The sequence below is a fragment of the Aethina tumida genome, chromosome 1, assembly GCF_024364675.1.
Source record: "Aethina tumida isolate Nest 87 chromosome 1, icAetTumi1.1, whole genome shotgun sequence".
NCBI lineage: Eukaryota > Metazoa > Arthropoda > Insecta > Coleoptera > Nitidulidae > Aethina > Aethina tumida.
Genome location: NC_065435.1, coordinates 39618593 through 39636822, shown reverse-complemented (window position 1 = coordinate 39636822; position 18230 = coordinate 39618593). Strand labels below are relative to the sequence as shown.

The 18230-nt window shown below is 31.7% G+C and overlaps 6 protein-coding genes and 2 long non-coding RNA genes across 8 annotated transcripts; 2 read left to right on the top strand and 6 right to left on the bottom strand.

Annotated features, from left to right (window-relative positions):
* Positions 1–267: 267 nt before the first annotated feature.
* Positions 268–2599, bottom strand: LOC109607810 (uncharacterized). The gene is made up of 3 exons (XR_002192223.2): positions 2401–2599; positions 674–794; positions 268–619 (listed from the first exon to the last, which is right to left on the bottom strand). It is a non-coding gene; the product is annotated as an uncharacterized LOC109607810 (long non-coding RNA).
* A 1164-nt stretch (positions 2600–3763) lies between these two features.
* On the bottom strand, positions 3764–5507 carry LOC109607734 (uncharacterized). The gene is made up of 3 exons (XR_002192214.2): positions 5313–5507; positions 4357–4468; positions 3764–4298 (listed from the first exon to the last, which is right to left on the bottom strand). It is a non-coding gene; the product is annotated as an uncharacterized LOC109607734 (long non-coding RNA).
* A 2109-nt stretch (positions 5508–7616) lies between these two features.
* On the bottom strand, positions 7617–10476 carry LOC109607334 (A disintegrin and metalloproteinase with thrombospondin motifs adt-1-like). Its single transcript, XM_049967389.1, has 8 exons — positions 10232–10476; positions 10006–10180; positions 9306–9949; positions 9058–9249; positions 8398–9004; positions 8227–8344; positions 7997–8172; positions 7617–7936 (listed from the first exon to the last, which is right to left on the bottom strand). Exons 1-8 carry the CDS (start codon positions 10474–10476, stop codon positions 7664–7666), a joined length of 2430 nt encoding a protein of 809 aa, XP_049823346.1. The 3' UTR covers positions 7617–7663.
* Positions 10477–11120: 644 nt separating this feature from the next.
* Positions 11121–12118, bottom strand: LOC109607414 (copper chaperone for superoxide dismutase). The gene is made up of 2 exons (XM_020023899.2): positions 11594–12118; positions 11121–11535 (listed from the first exon to the last, which is right to left on the bottom strand). The coding sequence occupies exons 1-2, from the start codon at positions 11973–11975 to the stop codon at positions 11231–11233; spliced, it is 687 nt and encodes a 228-aa protein (XP_019879458.2). The 5' UTR covers positions 11976–12118; the 3' UTR covers positions 11121–11230.
* Positions 12119–12222: 104 nt separating this feature from the next.
* LOC109607423 (centromere protein X) lies at positions 12223–12759 on the top strand. Its single transcript, XM_020023911.2, has 3 exons — positions 12223–12362; positions 12436–12630; positions 12704–12759. The coding sequence occupies exons 1-3, from the start codon at positions 12309–12311 to the stop codon at positions 12719–12721; spliced, it is 267 nt and encodes an 88-aa protein (XP_019879470.1). The 5' UTR covers positions 12223–12308; the 3' UTR covers positions 12722–12759.
* Positions 12751–14409, bottom strand: LOC109607401 (phosphorylated adapter RNA export protein). Its single transcript, XM_020023893.2, has 5 exons — positions 14285–14409; positions 13653–14235; positions 13504–13595; positions 13282–13453; positions 12751–13161 (listed from the first exon to the last, which is right to left on the bottom strand). The coding sequence occupies exons 1-5, from the start codon at positions 14306–14308 to the stop codon at positions 12890–12892; spliced, it is 1143 nt and encodes a 380-aa protein (XP_019879452.1). The 5' UTR covers positions 14309–14409; the 3' UTR covers positions 12751–12889.
* Positions 14410–15721, top strand: LOC109607821 (nucleoside diphosphate kinase 7-like). The gene has a single exon (XM_020024286.2). It carries the CDS (start codon positions 14499–14501, stop codon positions 15678–15680), a length of 1182 nt encoding a protein of 393 aa, XP_019879845.1. The 5' UTR covers positions 14410–14498; the 3' UTR covers positions 15681–15721.
* Positions 15722–15773: 52 nt separating this feature from the next.
* Positions 15774–18018, bottom strand: LOC109607604 (probable methylcrotonoyl-CoA carboxylase beta chain, mitochondrial). The gene is made up of 8 exons (XM_020024079.2): positions 17712–18018; positions 17409–17659; positions 17116–17356; positions 16921–17058; positions 16420–16870; positions 16234–16368; positions 15977–16184; positions 15774–15922 (listed from the first exon to the last, which is right to left on the bottom strand). The coding sequence occupies exons 1-8, from the start codon at positions 17811–17813 to the stop codon at positions 15805–15807; spliced, it is 1644 nt and encodes a 547-aa protein (XP_019879638.1). The 5' UTR covers positions 17814–18018; the 3' UTR covers positions 15774–15804.
* Positions 18019–18230: the final 212 nt, after the last annotated feature.

The following is an 18230-nucleotide window of genomic DNA, read 5'->3' as shown; positions in this document are numbered from 1 at the left end:
TCAAGTCCTCAGTTTCTGATATGCAACTTTGCATAATGTTTGTTCTCTTAAATAAAAGACAATTTTTAAACAATCTGTTTATTTTCACAAACCACTTGATTAACAATAAGTAATAATAAAGTTCTTTGATGGAGCAACAAGACAACGCGCTCTTTAGAAAATTAATATTGGGGTTAAAAAAACTGATTTAGGTTAAATTTTTCTTCAGGTTAGTTTGACCTAGGGATCATAATTGTCCATTAATGTTTGTTTTCTTAAATAAAATAATTTTTAAACAATTTCTGTTTATTTTAACAATTCATTAACAATATCTATCTATCAATCAAGTTCTTTGCCTTGCTTACAGCATATAATATGTCGAAATTACAATGAATGTCATGTTTTTTGATTTTCTCATTTTTATATTTTTTTTTAAGATCTTCCGTCGAAGTCTGGGCTGCTTTCCGGTAAGACGCATGCCTTTACTTACCGTAAAACTCCCCCGGACATTCGGGGGAAAATGAACTAGAAATGTGAAACTTCCAACGGGAATGTTCCAGTCTTCTGCTTTTATGAACGAACTTTTGTATACATTTTTTTTTTTTGTTTTGTCTTTTAATTTTTTTTTTTAGATTTTGTTCTGAAAGTAAAAGCATATGAAAATATTGTCAAAATCTGAAACTTTTTCACTTACTCTTCATCAATTTTCAAACAGTTGTTTTTTTTTTTCTTTTTAGTATTATATTTTTTTTGTTGCTCATTTTGCCTCCCAGAGTGGTAATAAGTTCCTTTCATCCTTGTGTTTATCACTTATTCTGTAACATAATAAATTAAATATTAAATAAAATACCATATAATTAATATTCACTATATGAACGTTAACAAATAATTGTTTATAGATACTCCTCTCGTAATGACGTTTCGAAAATCAATGTTCTTAATATACTACTACTTTTACGACTATTAAGAAATGTTTCTATTAATTCTGATCTAATATGATATTCTAATAGTTCTAAATCTTTTTGGCTTACATTAATTTGACAGAAGTTTTAAGTTTGTTTATAGCAATCGAATGCAAATGGAAACACGATTCGGATGCTTTATAAATAAATTTACTAGATTAAAATGTCCAGTATCTTTTATATACTAATTAAATAAATTAAAATATATACGCGGATATAAAAATGAAGGCTTTCATGACTAACAAACAATATAACAAAATTAAACACTACTATTAAAAAATAAATTTAATCGTTACTGTCTTGAAAAAACAAGAATATCTAACAAATTTTTAACGGCAATATTAAAAAAAAAAAGATTTGTAAATTGAAATAGTTACTTACAGTTTGATTCGATTAGTTTCATATCCAATATTCTACACACAAGTACTGCTTCTTCTAGTTACCATTTCAAATAAGGCAGAGCTTTTTATCTATCATGATATAATAGTGAATCTAATAATAACTAAGAATTTTGAGCCGAAATGCGAGAGCAATTTCGGAGTGATGTGTCTCTAAAGAAATTGCAACGTACTGAACTAATGTTTCATGGCGACCAAATAAAGAAAACTTTTTTGGCTACTTGATTTTGTAAAAATTTAAGTTTGTTGATAGCAACCAATAGCAAATGTTAAAAAAGAAAGTGTTGATTTAACAAAAGATATTAATTTGTTGATGGGGCAACACGTTTCAGATGTTTTACAAATAAATCTACTAGATTAATATGTGCGGAGTACTTTTTTTACATATTAAGTAAAATTGAGATACCTGTACACCCGGGTATAAAAATGAATGCTCTCGTGTTTAAAAACAAGAATATCTAACAAACTTTAAACGGTAATACTAAGAAAATAAAATTTGTAAATTGTAATAGTTACTTACAGTTTACTACGATTAGTTTCATATCCAATATGCTACACACAAGTACTGCTTTCTTCTAGTTACCATTTTGAATAAGGCAGAGCATTTTATCTATCATGATATAATAGTGAATCTAATAATAACTAAGAATTTTGAACCGAAATGCGAGAGCAATTTCGGAGTGATGTATCTCTAAAGAAATTGCAACGTACTGACTAATGTTTCATGGCGACCAAATAAAGAAAACTTTTTTGGCTACTTGATTTTGTAAAAATTTAAGTTTGTTGATAGCAACCGATAGCAAATGTTAATAAAAGAAAGTGTTGGTTTAACAAAAGATATTAATTTGTTGATGGGGCAACGCGTTTCAGATGTTTTACAAATAAATCTACTAGATTAATATGTGGGGAGTACTTTTTTACATATTATTTAAGTAAAATTGAGATACCTATACACCCGGGTATAAAAATGACTTATCTCGTGTTTAAAAATAAGAATTTCTAACAAACTTTAAACGGTATTATTAAGAAAGTAAAACTTGTAAATTGTAATAGTTACTTACAGTTTGATACGATTAGTTTCATCTCCAATATTCTACACACAAGTACTGCATTCTTCTAGTTACCATTTCAAATAAGGCAGAGCTTTTTATCTATCATGATATAATAGTGAATCTAATAATAACTAAGAATTTTGAGCCGAAATGCGAGAGCAATTTCGGAGTGATGTGTCTCTAAAGAAATTGCAACGTACTGACTAATGTTTCATGGCGACCAAATAAAGAAAACTTTTTTGGCTACTTGATTTTATAAAAATTTAAGTTTGTTGATAGCAACCGATAGCAAATGTTAATAAAAGAAAGTGTTGGTTTAACAAAAGATATTAATTTGTTGATGGGGAAACGCGTTTCAGATGTTTTACAAATAAATCTACTAGATTAATATGTGCGGAGTACTTTTTTACATATTATTTAAGTAAAATTGAGATACCTATACACCCGGGTATAAAAATGACTTATCTCGTGTTTAAAAATAAGAATTTCTAACAAACTTTAAACGGTATTATTAAGAAAGTAAAACTTGTAAATTGTAATAGTTACTTACAGTTTGCTACGATTAGTTTCATCTCCAATATTCTACACACAAGTACTGCTTTCTTCTAGTTACCATTTCAAATAAGGCAGAGCTTTTTACCTATTATGATATAATAGTGAATCTAATAATAACTAAGAATTTTGAGCCGAAATGCGAGAGCAATTTCGGAGTGATGTATCTCTAAAGAAATTGCAACGTGCTGACTAATGTTTCATGGCGACCAAACAAAGAAAACCTTTTTGGCTACTTGATTTTGTAAAGTTTTAAGTTTGTTGGTGGCAAATGTTAATAAAAGAATAAGTTGATTGAACAAAAGATATTAATTTGTTGATGCCAACACGTTTCAGATGTTTTATAAATAAATGTACTAGATTAAAATGTGTGAACTGATTAGTTTCATAGCAACTACATTCAGAAAACTATGGTATAAAACTAACTTTTCGTATAAATTCCATAATTTCTGATGTGCTATTTCTGTGTGAGCAGGGTAGAGCCACAATACAACGCTCCTTGATGAATAAATATTGGCGTTTAAGAAACTTATTTTTAGTTTTTTTCTGCAGGTTAATTGGATTCAGGAACCATAATCGTCAATTATGTTTGTTTTCTTGAATAAAAGGCAATTTTTAAAAATTTTCCATTTATTTTCACAAACTACTTCATTAACAATAATTAATAAAGTTCTTTGAACAGAAGGGAGCAACAAGACAACGCTCTTTAGAGAATAAATATATTGGCGTTTAATAAACTTATTTTTATTTTTTTCTTCAGGTTAGATTGACCTAGGGACCATAATTGTCCATAATGTTTGTTTTCTTAAATGAAAGACAATTTTTAAACAATCTGTTTATTTTCATAAACAACTTCATTAACAAATAACAAATAAAATTCTGAGCCTTCCTTAATATTTCGAATAAGAGTCATTTGTGTCAGTCATGTTTTTGTGATTTTCATATTTTTATAATTTTTTAAATCTTCCGTATAAGACCGAAATTTTGGGTAGTTCGATTTCAAATATATATTTCCAACTATAATTCTTTCAATAATACTTACTACATTATTGTTAAGCCATAGCTCCTTGAGGCGTAGGACCTAGTGGCAAGAAACAATTACTTCCAAATTCAAACAATCAATCAAAATATGAGTATAAAAGAATTAATGTTGGAAATATATATTTTTTTTTTCAATTCCACTAGCTTATAATTAAACGTAAAACCCCTGAAAATCCGGGGGAAAATGAACAAGAAATGTGGAACTTCCAACGGGAACGTTCCATTCTTCAACTTTTTTCAACAAACTTGAATAATTTTTTTTTTTTCAATTGTTGCATGGTTTTTCTGTTTTGAATTTTTTTTGGTATTTTGGGCTGAAAACATGAAAAACGCTTAATATAAAAATATTCGTAAATATATGATATACTTTACTTTAACCCATTCAATTTTCATATAGTTGTAGGTCTTTTGATGAGGTCGTTTTTTTTGTCGCATTTTTGGCCTTTCTCTGGTGGTGATCAGTAACTTATATCCCGATGTGTTTCTGAAACATAAAAAGAATTAAGAATATGTACAACTTATATTCAGTAATATAAGTATTTATGAATACCACTACTACTACTACTTCTAGGACTACTATGAAATGTTTCTATTAAATCTGAACCTAATGTGAGAGCGATGGAAATGGCTAGTATGACAAAAATAAGACTTAGATAATCTAATAGTTACTTACAATTTGATACAATTGATTTGATCATATCTAATTTTACTGTAGTAAAGTGTGTGTACACAAGCATTCCTTTCTTCTAATTACCACTTTGAATGAGGTAGGCTTTTTTTCTTTGATGGTATTATTGTGAATCTAATAACTAAGAATTTTGAGCCGAAATGCAGGAGCCATTTCGGAGCGATGCGTCGCTTACCAAATATTAATGTGAACTGAATAATGTTACATAGCGACCCAATAAAGAAAACATTTGTGGATTGCTTGATTTTGAAAAAGTTGTAAGTTTGTTGATAGCAACCGAATGCCATTGTTTATAAAAGACTAACTTGATTTAAAACAACAAAACAATTTGTTGATAGCAACACGATTCAGATGTTTTATAAACTAATATTAAATAAATAAGTTACTGATTGCAACAGAAATCAAATGTTTCAACAAATAACTTGTTTTAATGAAAAAACTTGTTTTCTTGATAGCAACAATGTGCAAATGTTTTATAGATAAAAGTAGGTTATAATTGATATACTAATTAAATAAATTAAAATATGTACACCTATTTATAAAAATTACCCTTTTTGATGTTTTAAAACATAAATATCTAACAAACTTTAGGCACTAACATCTATAAACATAAAACTTGAAAATTTTAATGGTTACTTACAGTTTGATACAATTAGTTTCATATCTAACTTTACTGTAGTAAAGTGTGTGTACACAAGCATTCCTTTCTTCTAATTACCATTTTGAATGAGGCAGGCTTTTTTTCTTTGATGGTATAATAGTGAATCTAATAACTAAGAATTTTGAGCCGAAATGCAGGAGCCATTTCGGAGCGATACGTCGCTTACCAAATATAAATGTGAACTGAATAATGTTACATAGCGACCAAATAAAGAAAACATTTGTGGATTGCTTGATTTTGAAAAAGTTGTAAGTTTGTTGATAGCAACCGAATGCCATTGTTTATAAAAGACTAACTTGATTTAAAACAACAAAACAATTTGTTGATAGCAACACGATTCAGATGTTTTATAAACTAATATTAAATAAATAAGTTACTGATTGCAACAGAAATCAAATGTTTCAACAAATAACTTGTTTTAATGAAAAAACTTGTTTTCTTGATAGCAACAATGTGCAAATGTTTTATAGATAAAAGTAGGTTATAATTGATATACTAATTAAATAAATTAAAATATGTACACCTATTTATAAAAATTACCCTTTTTGATGTTTTAAAACATAAATATCTAACAAACTTTAGGCACTAACATCTATAAACATAAAACTTGAAAATTTTAATGGTTACTTACAGTTTGATACAATTAGTTTCATATCTAACTTTACTGTAGTAAAGTGTGTGTACACAAGCATTCCTTTCTTCTAATTACCATTTTGAATGAGGCAGGCTTTTTTTCTTTGATGGTGTAATAGTGAATCTAATAACTAAGAATTTTGAGCCGAAATGCAGGAGCCATTTCGGAGCGATACGTCGCTTACCAAATATAAATGTGAACTGAATAATGTTACATAGCGACCAAATAAAGAAAACATTTGTGGATTGCTTGATTTTGAAAAAGTTTTAAGTTTGTTGATAGCAACCGAATGCCATTGTTTATAAAAGACTAACTTGATTTAAAACAACAAAACAATTTGTTGATAGCAACACAATTCAGATGTTTATAAACTAATATTAAATAAATAAGTTACTGATTGCAACAGAAATCAAATGTTTCAACAAATAACTTGTTTTAATGAAAAAACTTGATTAGTTGATAGCAACAATGTGCAAATGTTTTATAGATAAAAGTAGGTTATAACTGATATACTAATTAAATAAATTAAAATATGTACACCTATTTATAAAAATTACCCTTTTTGATGTTTTAAAACATAAATATCTAACAAACTTTAGGCACTAACATCTATAAACATAAAACTTGAAAATTGTAATGGTTACTTACAGTTTGATACAAATAGTTTCATATCTAACTTTACTGTAGTAAAGTGTGTGTACACAAGTATTCCTTTCTTCTAATTACCATTTTGAATGAGGCAGGCTTTTTTTCTTTGATGGTATAATAGTGAAACTAATAACTAAGAATTTTGAGCCGAAATGCAGGAGCCATTTCGGAGCGATGCGTCGCTTACCAAATATAAATGTGAACTGAATAATGTTACATAGCGACCAAATAAAGAAAACATTTGTGGATTGCTTGATCTTGAAAAAGTTGTAAGTTTGTTGATAGCAACCGAATGCCATTGTTTATAAAAGACTAACTTGATTTAATACAACAAAACAATTTGTTGATAGCAACACAATTCAAATGTTTTATAAATATTAAATACATAAGTTACTGATGGCAACAGAAATCAAATGTTTCAACAAATAACTTGATTTAATAAAAAAACTTGATTTGTTGATAGCAACAATGTGCAAATGTTTTATAAATAAAAGTATATTATAATTGATATACCAATTAAATAAATTAAAATATGTACATCTATGTATAAGAATTACCCTTTTAATGTTCTAAAACATAAATATGTAACAAACTTTAGACACTAATATCTATAAACATGAAAAATTCTAATAGTTACTTACAGTTTTTGTTTCATATCCTATATTACTGCATTCAAGTATTGCTTTATTCTAGTTACCATTTTAAATGAGGCATTTTTTCTTTGATGGTATAATGATGAATTTAATAACTAAGAATTTTGAACCGAAATGCAAGAGCAATTTCGGAGAGATGCGTCGCTTACGAGAAATAAATGTGAACTGATTAATGTTTCATAGCGACCCAATAAAGAAAACTTTTTCGATTACTTGATTAAATAAAAAATTTGGATTGTTGGCAACCGTATACAAATGTTTTACACCTAGGCAACCAGATGCAATAACAAATTAATTGTTATTGGTGGGACTACTATTAAAGGGTTTTGATTAAAAATATTATTCATGTTCGCTCAATTTATTAAAACATTACAACATAGCCCTTAAATATTTCATCATCGTATCAAATTTTCTTCCATACTTCTTAGCCTGTATCTGTCTTGTAACTCAGGGACTTCAATGTAATCGTTAGTTTCCCACATGTCGTCAGTTGGTTGTTTCACATCTGTGGGACTTAAGGTCTTCTGAAGGGGTTTTCCATCAGCTCCAAGTGATAAATAGGATTTAATTTCGGGAGAGATCATTGAATGAGGATGGGCATTTTGGGATATTGGAATATCTTCACCAATTCCTTTCATAACTGAAGAGGATTTGGTGAATTGGAAATTCTAAAAAACAAAATCAATAATAAGAATATTAAATATATATTATTTTATATACTTATTTACCTCAGGTAAGCAGTGATGGTGAAGACAATAATAATTAACGCTACCAGCTTTATGACACCAAGTTCCATCAGGGAAATATGGGGATACGCCCAAATCATTGAGTTCAATCCTGGGAGTGTAAAAAGTCCCAGAATCAGCCCTTCTGCAAAATATTGCACATCCCATCCAAACACGAGCTAAAAATACAACACATTATTAATGAATTTTTATACTTTAAGCTAATCAGTCACCTTCTTCATGTGGTGCTTGCAGTCCAGCTCCCTTCTTATCCAGCTCCGGGAGCAATTTAGAAAATTCCTTGCATTTGTCAGAGGCATACTCTACAATAGTACTTCTGGATGGACACATCTAGAACAAAGTTAATGAATAACGTTTTAATCTGATATAACATTCACTGTTACTTTATCGTCGTTGCACAGACCAAACTCTACACTGGATCCTTCACAGCCTTCGTCGGTATTGACTGGGGTTGGATTATTGCAATATCTGCGTTTCATTTGAAATCCCCTAGATTTTTCAATGCAGCCAGAGTTACAAGTTCCATCTTTCCACGGACTCCAACCTCCTGGGATTATTTTAACAGGATTAACGGGTTCTCTAATGACACATTCGCCACCATAGCATGATTTTTTATTTCCGCACTGAGTTCCATCCAAGGCTGGACCAGCAAAGTAATATCCACTTCTGTGAGGTGTTTTACATTGCAAATTATAGCATATAGTGGAGAGTTGTTGGTTGGGAGAAACTATAGCATCCTTGTCTCTTAATAAGATTTCACATTGTTTCTTAGCTGTGTATAAACGTCCTGGCGCGTCGGAGAACTTCGAATGGTCCAGACCTTTACCAGCAGTGCCCCAATCGGTTAAACAATTAGCCCAGCTGAGTTTAGCCATCACGTCAGCACTACAAGTGGACCACACTGTTTCTCCATTGGTACCTCTTGAAGGCGACATTATATAACCATCTTTTGGACAATGATTGCCGCTGCTGTCATGGTGCATGCCGAGGCTACAAATAAATTTATTTAGACACGTGTATTTTTTAAAATGATATCGTATTACTTATGACCAATTTCATGAGCAAGAATGTAAACACTAGTAAATCCGGCACTTGGATAAGGCTTGCCAAAGACATTGGTTGTTCCAAGTTCAGCTATAACACAAGCATATTTGTCCAAGCATACACCTCCAACGGTGGCGAGACCCATAGTCACACCGCTCTTCCTCCCTTTTTCAATGTGATAAAAGTCCAAACTGAAAAGTAATGTATTAGTCTTAGTTGGGAATAATACTGAAAACTGTCGCATTACCCGGATACATAAAGACCCATATCCCAATGTCCTGGATTATCATCACCAGCTGGATTTAACTTTTCTTGATAAGCACAAAATGAGTCTAGCAATTTAGATCGCTCTCCTTGATAATGGGGCATTTTTGGAGGTTGTTTTTTCATTATATCCATTCGAACGAGCACTAACTCTAAAGTAGTTCCTAAACTTGGATGACGATATAGTGCTTGTACTCCATTGATATAAGCCAGGAGTAAGTCTTGTAGTTTTTTATCGTCATAATTCAAATAAGGGGCAAATATTTTGTAAGCTGCCTCATCAAAGAACAACGCCAGCTCAAGTTGTAATCCTCCAACAGGTTTTCCTCTGGCTGCTTCGGTTTGGAAATGGAAAAAATCGCGTTTTCCTTTGTTAAATGTGGACAAGCTTTCTTTGTTGATGTCGTAGATTTGTTCATTTTCATAAAATACATTGCCGGCAATTGGGAAAACATCATTTAAGAACTCTGATTGAAATGATGCTCTTTTAACAATATGTGGAATTGTTTCTTCTAAACTTTCAAGCATTTCCCCTACAAGTGCTTCCCTTTGTCTTAAGATGTTCTGAAGTCTATCGTTTAGCGGACGAATTTCCAAAGTTGTATTGTCCAGGAAGATCAAGCCATGCTTAAACATAAAAACAAGATTAAATATGTTCTTCTAGGGACTATCTTCCTATTTACCAAAGATTTGGGTTCACAAATACTGATGGCGGCTACAAATCCATTATTATTGTGAATATAATGGCAATTTTCTGGTTTTCTAGGGTAAATTAGTTCATCTTCGCCTCGATGTATGTATGTGGTAAATGCAGGTGTCATCAAATTTTCATTTTTTCTCAATTTTAAGTCAATTGATCTAAATACCAATAATGTAAATTAAATAGTTTTGTTTGCGTTTGTTTCTTACCTTTTGAAAGCGGAAAAGCTGTAGTCGATCTCCTCTGGTTGTTCAAACTCTCCAATAGCTTCTCGAACGGGAACCACTAGAGGCATGTAAACCAGCTCATAATCTGGTACTGCCGATGCATCACTTGTTTGAAAATAAAAAGCCAATTCAGGTTCGTTCATGTACTCATGAATTGCTTCCACTTCAACGCCAATAAAAACATCCAAATATGCCATTAACAACACTATAAACTTCAGTAGATACATTTTGACTTAGTCGCTGGTAAGTTGCGAATGATGTTTGTCGATGGGATTAGTTGGTTTTTATATGAAGTGTGCCAAGAACTGTTAACTCGTTATGCTGGTACTAATTTTCAAGAAGATATTAATAATTTGAATAATTTTCGATCTCTGGTTTAATAACCCCTTAAACTGGACAGGTGGTTACACACAATACAAACAAAATTAATAAAAATTTATTGTTTATGCCATTATTTGCAATTCATAAAATGACAACAAGTTTATTTATTGCTTTTTAAATATGTTTAAGGTAAATATTATACTAAATAATACTATATTAAAGTGTCCTCAGATAATACAAAAAAGAAACAAACGATTTTGATATTTGAAATATTTATGGATGTATACATTTATTGTTAAAATAACTTAATTGTTTTTAAAAATAATGAGTAAAACTATCTATTGAGAACGCAAAATCCTGTTTGGGTTATTAGGTGTTAAATAGGAAAATTTATATTATATATTTAAATATTTACATTTGAACTGTTAATTGTACTTTCAGTAATATGTATTTCTATTTATCTAGATCAACTGAACTGATCTTATCAATTTATATATATATATATATATATATATATATATACATATTGGAAAAAATAGTAAAAAACAGATTATAATTAAAATAAATTTATTTTATTTATAATTTATGTGTATAATATAATTCCCTGTTTGAATAAGTTTTTGAATAATGCAACATAATATAATATATGCCTTCTACAGATTACAATGTTGACTTTGGAGGAATTTTCTCACTCCATATAGTTACCCCATCACATGCACAAATTGTCTTTGGATTTTCAAAAAGCCCTGATGATCTGGCAACAACTCCACAAGCTACTCTTTTTGGTTCTTTTGATACTTGAGATATCACAAATGACCTTCCAATTATGTCACTCAGCTTAATAACATTGTTTTCTAATCGGAAAGTTGCTCTACCATCCTGACCTGCAGTTACAGTTCCTATTTTACCATAGTCTGGATGGTCAACATTATTTGGAGAATATACATCACCCACACTTTGGCAACCTAAAATACAAGCAAGTGAAAATGATTATTTAATATTGTATTAGGTAAGTATTATTACCTTGTGAAATATCTCCACATTCATGTATTGAAACTTCATAACCACCTGGTAATAATCCATCCACAGTACCATCAATTATATAGGCACGTTCAGTTGCCTGTATAAATCTCACCACTCCTTTAGCATCTTTCTCGCCACTTTCCAAAATTGATACACCAGCCACACTGCCCCCAAATCCTCTGACCGCAACTTTTCTACCGCTCTCCTCTAATTTCTTCTGTACCTCCAAGGTGGATAAACTGCTGTCCACAATCACCGAATTCTTTTCCAAGTCGACGACAACATCATTTATACCGGGCACATTCTCCAAAGATTTTTTCACTGCAGCTACACAAGAGCCGCATGTCATTTGCACGGCGAACTCTATTTTTGTCGAAGACATGCTGGAGGTTTCGTTTAATAACACGACATGACTTGCGAAATGATAAATCAGTATTAATTTTCTCGAAACATAAAACTTAACCTAACACAATCAATCTGTCACTTGACCAAGGACAAACATCTTAAACGATCCATAATTAATTAGAATTATTATTTTTCTTAGAATTAAGAAGTGAATATGGTGAATAAGTCACAATAATATAAAAATGCGCGTTAAATATGAATGTTTTAATGTTGGCACTGTATAACCTAACAAATTTGCACCGCATAAAAAACGTATAATGTTTTGAATATTTGTTGTCCTGTGATTAAAGTAAAATCAGAGATTTTTGATATGAATGAACCAACAGAAGATCTTTCATCCACAATAATAACATCTTTTAGACATGTATGTAGATATTTATTAATTTTCTTGCATTGTTATCCCAAATAGAACTATGTTATGTATGTGTTTGTTTTAGGATATCGTAAAAGAGGCGCTAAAAACTAAATTTTCTAATCCAAAAACCAAAATATCTGACGATGCCTTAGAAATAGTATGCGAAATTTCCAAAGCTCTTGTTTTAGAAGCTGCCTACAGATCTGCAAAACAAGCATCTTCAGAAAACAAAACTGTAGTAACAGTGGAGAATGTGGAAGCAGTATTATCACAATTGGTGTGTATGAAAGGAATTAAATTTTACTATTTGTCTTAATGTAAAAGAAATCTAATGATTGTTTTGTTTTCAGATGTTGGACTTTTTTTAAATTATTTTGTACAAATAAATAAACACAAATTACAATAATCATCGTTTTATTGAACAGTCTATAAAAATGTAAATTCGTCCTTGATCAACGTCATGATCTTGTTCTATAAAAAAAAATACATTATACGAACATTGCGTGTAAATAAATAACAATTGGAAAGTGGTAAAATTAGAATAGATCCATTTCATTTTCGTGCAAATCAAGAAAATCATCCTCATATGATTGAAGAGTGCCACGTGAACTACCAACATTATTCATTGATACATTTTTGGCAGCCTCCATTCCATCGCCGCTATTATCATGGCCATCCGTCTCTGGGGTAGGTGGAGGATTAATCACATCCTCTGTACCATCAGTCTCCTTACGCATACGATTGTTGCCAGACGCGAGTAGCTCCGCTTTCGATAGCAAATCCGGCAAGATCTTGCTTCTGCACAAGGCTAAATTTTATACTCATTAATATGTGGTGAAAATTATGGTAGTTTAAGTCATAGACCATGGAAATAATAACTTACCAGTCCTATTATAATTATAACTAAAAATATATAATTTCCTCTCACCTATTTTTTGCTTATAGCGCTCCCTCTTGCGCCGTTTCTTTTCCTTAGCAGCTTCTGAAGACTTGTTCTGTTCATCATCAAATATTTCTTTTCTCTGTTTGGGTGTTATATCATAATCAGTTCTCACTAGATAAAAGAAGACGCCCCCAGGTGTTCGCCTTCTTGTTTTATTCTGTAAATTATCAGTGAATTAATTTTAAATAACATGTATATGATCTTTACCAAAGTCATCATTCCCCCAATAGATTCAATCTCCCTTGTCTCTTTGAATATATCAATTGATTTATCTTTTCCCATTATATTTACAACTTTCACTAAAACAAAAATAACTTGAATAAATTAACAAAGAGCACAGTAAATCAGTAACTTACAGACAATGTCTTCTCTTTCTTCACCTAGTTTGTTAGCTATGTCTTTGGCAATATCTTCAGGTGAATATGATGAGGTGACAGCTAGTTCTAAAATGTGCCTGGGCTGCTCAGTGACAGCATTCTCCCTGCTCCTGGACCTGGACCTCTGCCTCTGCCTGAAATTGGCATTATTCCTGTCATCCCTTGTCCTCTTGTTGTTGGTCCTGCCATTGCAATCTTCACGGAGCTTCCATGCCAGCTCATAATTATAAGACTCTACACTACGTGAATTATCAACAGTGCCAACTCCGCAATTATTAAGTGACTCTGAAAGAACATCATCTTTTAACCTAGCACTCCAAATCTCATACTTCTTTTTAGTTGAACAGTGTCTCTGCACAGGCTTTATTTTGAGTTTTGGCTTCTTGACTTTCGGCTTCTTGACCGGCACATCGGAATCGCTGTCAGACTCGCTCGATTCTTGCTCCTCGCTCTCCGATTCTGGTAAATTGACCGGGAATCTGTTGTGTGGTTGCTGCAGCTGAGAATAATTTGCTGGCCGTTCCAACGGGGTGTAGTCGTCCGGATCCGTGTCGCTGGTGATCTACAACAGGCATCTGTGAATCGGAAGTGTACCAATTCCTACCTTTTACTTCTCCCTCTTCCAACTCGTCCATCGCGAACTTTTCCCAAAGAAATCCGACACAAACGTTTAAAAAAGACACTTGATTTGACGTTCAGGCGCGCCAACACAACCGAGGTAAACTTCCAACAATCACCGTTTGACGTTTGTTTAAAAACAAACAAATGTTGTAGTTGTTTATATATTAATGAATTTGAAAATTCATTCTTATTACAACCGTAAAGATGTGGGTGTGCGATGATATTCGATCGTTGGATATTGAAGATGACCACTATGATTATAAAGAAAAACTAGTATTTCACACAATTTGGTATGATACTGATTCATCTGAGGAAAAGAAATTTCTGTTAAATTATTACCCTCGTGATAACACTCTGGAATTAATCGATACTCAACTCGACAGAATATTTCTTAAGAGAACTTGCCTAAATGGAGTTCATCTACAGGATATGTTCATTGGAAATGAGATAAGAGTATATGGTAGGCAAATTAAAATAACAGACTGTGCAGATAACCGAACACTACAATTTATTGCCAAGTCTAGTGAACATACAATTGCAGTAATTAAACCAGATGCACTCGATAAGATTGGTGAAATTTTAAAAATAATAGAGGAAAATGAGTTTAGAATAACAAAACTAAAGATGTGTACTTTGACCAGAAATCAAGCAGAATATTTCTATGATTATTTAAAAGATGAATCTTTCACCTTGCAACTAATTGATCACCTAATATCTGGACCTATAGTTGCAATAGAACTAGTAGGAGAATATGCTACAAGGAGGTGGAACAAATTAATAGGTCCAAGCTCTCCAAGCGAAGCAAGAAAAACATCACCCAATTCACTGAGAGCTCTTTATGGGAAAGAAAGAGTAACAAATGCAATCCATGGTTCTTTAAATGAGGAAATGGCACTGGAGGAGGCAAAATTCTTCTTCATTCAGTATCACGCCTCTCCAGCTCTTAAACACAAAAATGCCACATGTTGTGTGATTAAACCTCATGCTGTTAAGGAAGGTAACTTAGGAAGAATTGTTGCATCAATTCAGAACTCTGGGTTTTCCATAACTGCAATGCAGTTGTTTTATTTAAATGATGCCACTGCTAATGAATTTATGCAAGTTTATAAAGGAGTGGTCGCTGATTACAATGCTTTACTGCTTAGTTTTGTGGATGGACCATGTGTGGCTTTGGAGATTAGTAACAAGGAAAGTGATTGGGATGTTCATGGTCAATTTAGGCATTTTTGTGGACCATATGACACTGATATTGCTAGGAAAATACGTCCCAATTCGTTAAGAGCCAAATTTGGGTTAGATAGATATAAAAATGCTGTTCATTGTACAGATTTACATGAAGATACTTTTGAAGAATTGTCTTATTTTTTTAAACTACTAAATGTTTAATAGTTTTTCTTGTTAAGTGTAAATATATTTATACATTTTTATACCTTGTTTTTTTTTTTTTAAAAAAATCGTTTCCTTGAAAATTTAACAATATTTAATATAAAAACGTTTATTTAAGAGATTACTACATTCTGAAGACACCAAAATCAGTTTTACTTTTAGGAGCATTTAAACTAGCAGCTAAACTCAAACCTAAGACCTTCCTGGTGTCTCTTGGATCAATTATTCCATCATCCCAGAGCCTGAAAAAAAGTATTAAAATGCTAAAATACCGAGGGGAAAATAAATCAATTCACCTTGCACTGCTGAAATATGCAGATCCTTCTTTATCAAACTGCTCAATAATAGGTTTTTCAAACTTCGATTTTTCTTCCTTTGACCATGATTTCCCTTTGCTGGCTACTTGAGACAACACTCCAGCAGCTTGTTGACCACCCATTACGGAAATTCTGGCATTAGGCCACATATAAAGGAATCTTGGTGAATATGCTCTTCCACACATACCTAAGACAGGCCAGTTAGTTTCTAGTATAAGGAAACACATGCATTTTACCGTAATTTCCAGCTCCATAAGATCCTCCAATGATTAAAGTTAATTTTGGTACCGTAGCACACGCCACTGCTGTGACTAGTTTTGCCCCATGTTTGGCTATTCCACCAGTTTCAGCCTGTTTCCCAACCATGAATCCTAAATAAAAACTTTTACTTGGTCTTTTGTGGTAAATGTTTGTTCATTTACCTGTAATATTTTGCAAAAATACAAGAGGAATGTTTCTTTGGGTACAAAGTTGAACGAAATGCGCTCCTTTCATTGCACTCTCAGCAAATAACACACCATTGTTTCCAATGATTCCCACAGTTTTGCCATAAAGTTTGGCAAAACCACAAACAAGAGTTTGGCCATACTTCTTTTTAAATTCATTGAACTTTGAACCATCAAATATCCTAGCAATTACTTCTCTAACATCAAATGGTTTGAAAAGATCCTGATCAATAATACCAAACAATTCTTCACTGTCATAAATTGGAGATTCAAAAGGTTCATTAAAAGGATTTTCATGTTTCCTGTTCAAGTTGTTGATAATTTGCCTTGCCAGATGAATTGCATGCTCATCATTGAGTGCAAAATGATCAGTAACTCCAGATGTTGAACAGTGCAGCTCAGCACCACCAAGGTCTTCAGAAGAAACCTGAAAAATCAGTTTCTATAAGCAAATTGAGACTAATGTAAATTAACAACCTCTTCCCCAGTTGCAGCTTTTACTAAAGGTGGTCCTGCCAAGAATATAGTACCTTGTTCCTTAACAATAACTGATTCATCTGCCATTGCTGGTACATAAGCACCACCTGCAGTACAAGATCCCATTACCACTGCTATCTAAAATTTGTAATTGTTTGTAATTGTTTCGAGTTAATTTATTGACAGATGTAATACCTGAGCTATGCCCTTCGAAGACATGTTTGCCTGGTTGAAAAAGATTCTGCCAAAATGATTTTTGTCTGGAAACACCTCAGACTGGTGAGGTAAATTGGCTCCTCCACTATCCACTAAGTAAATGCATGGCAAATTGTTCTCTTGTGCTATTTCTTGTGCCCTCAAATGCTTTTTAACAGTCATCGGATAGTAAGTTCCACCCTTAACTGTGGCATCATTTGCGACAATCATACAATCCTGCCTAAATTGTTAAATTTGCAAAACAACAGATTATTAAATATGTGCAGTGTTACCCATGAACTCTGCCAATTCCAGTAACTATTCCTGCTGATGTAATGGAACCATCATACATTTCATGAGCAGCTAACGTTGATAATTCGAGGAACGCCGAATTTGGATCTAATAATAAATTAATTCTGTTTCTAGCTAACAGTTTCCCTTTCGATACATGTCTTGAAACAGCTTTTTCTCCTCCACCTTTTATAGCATTTGCAGTCTTTTCATGTAGGATTTCCGTTAATTTCGACATCACCGCATGGTTTTCCTAATGTAAATTAATTGTAAATAAACACTCGCACAAATTATATTGTACTTACTTTGAAATTTGGTGAATGTACATCAATATTTGATTTAATAACATTTGCAGAACTACAATAAGTTCTTAAAGAAGAAGTTAAAGCTTTGTATTTGGTCAACATTTTTATTTTAATGAGAAGACAAATTTATTATTATGAAATTGGTTAATTATCTTATCATAAAACATAGTAAATACAGAGATTTAGTAATTGTAATCATTGTGCGCAAAATAACCTTGGCCTTTTGTATTGTGCGGTGTTGGTGATTTAAATCATTATAATTTTTACTTATAATTTTGATTTTTGGAAATTTATGAATGTTGGTAAACTAGTAAAGAATAAAAGTTTATTATTAGTAACCATTGTATTTAAAAAAAAAAATGAATTATAGGCGGCAAAATCAAAATATTTATTTATATATAAAATAATATGTAAACAATGTTACAAGAAAAATTGAACAAATAGCACTTTTATAAAAAGTTATATTATATTATTATCTTTTAAAGTACATGTGTGATTTAATTATAAATTTTTATCAAA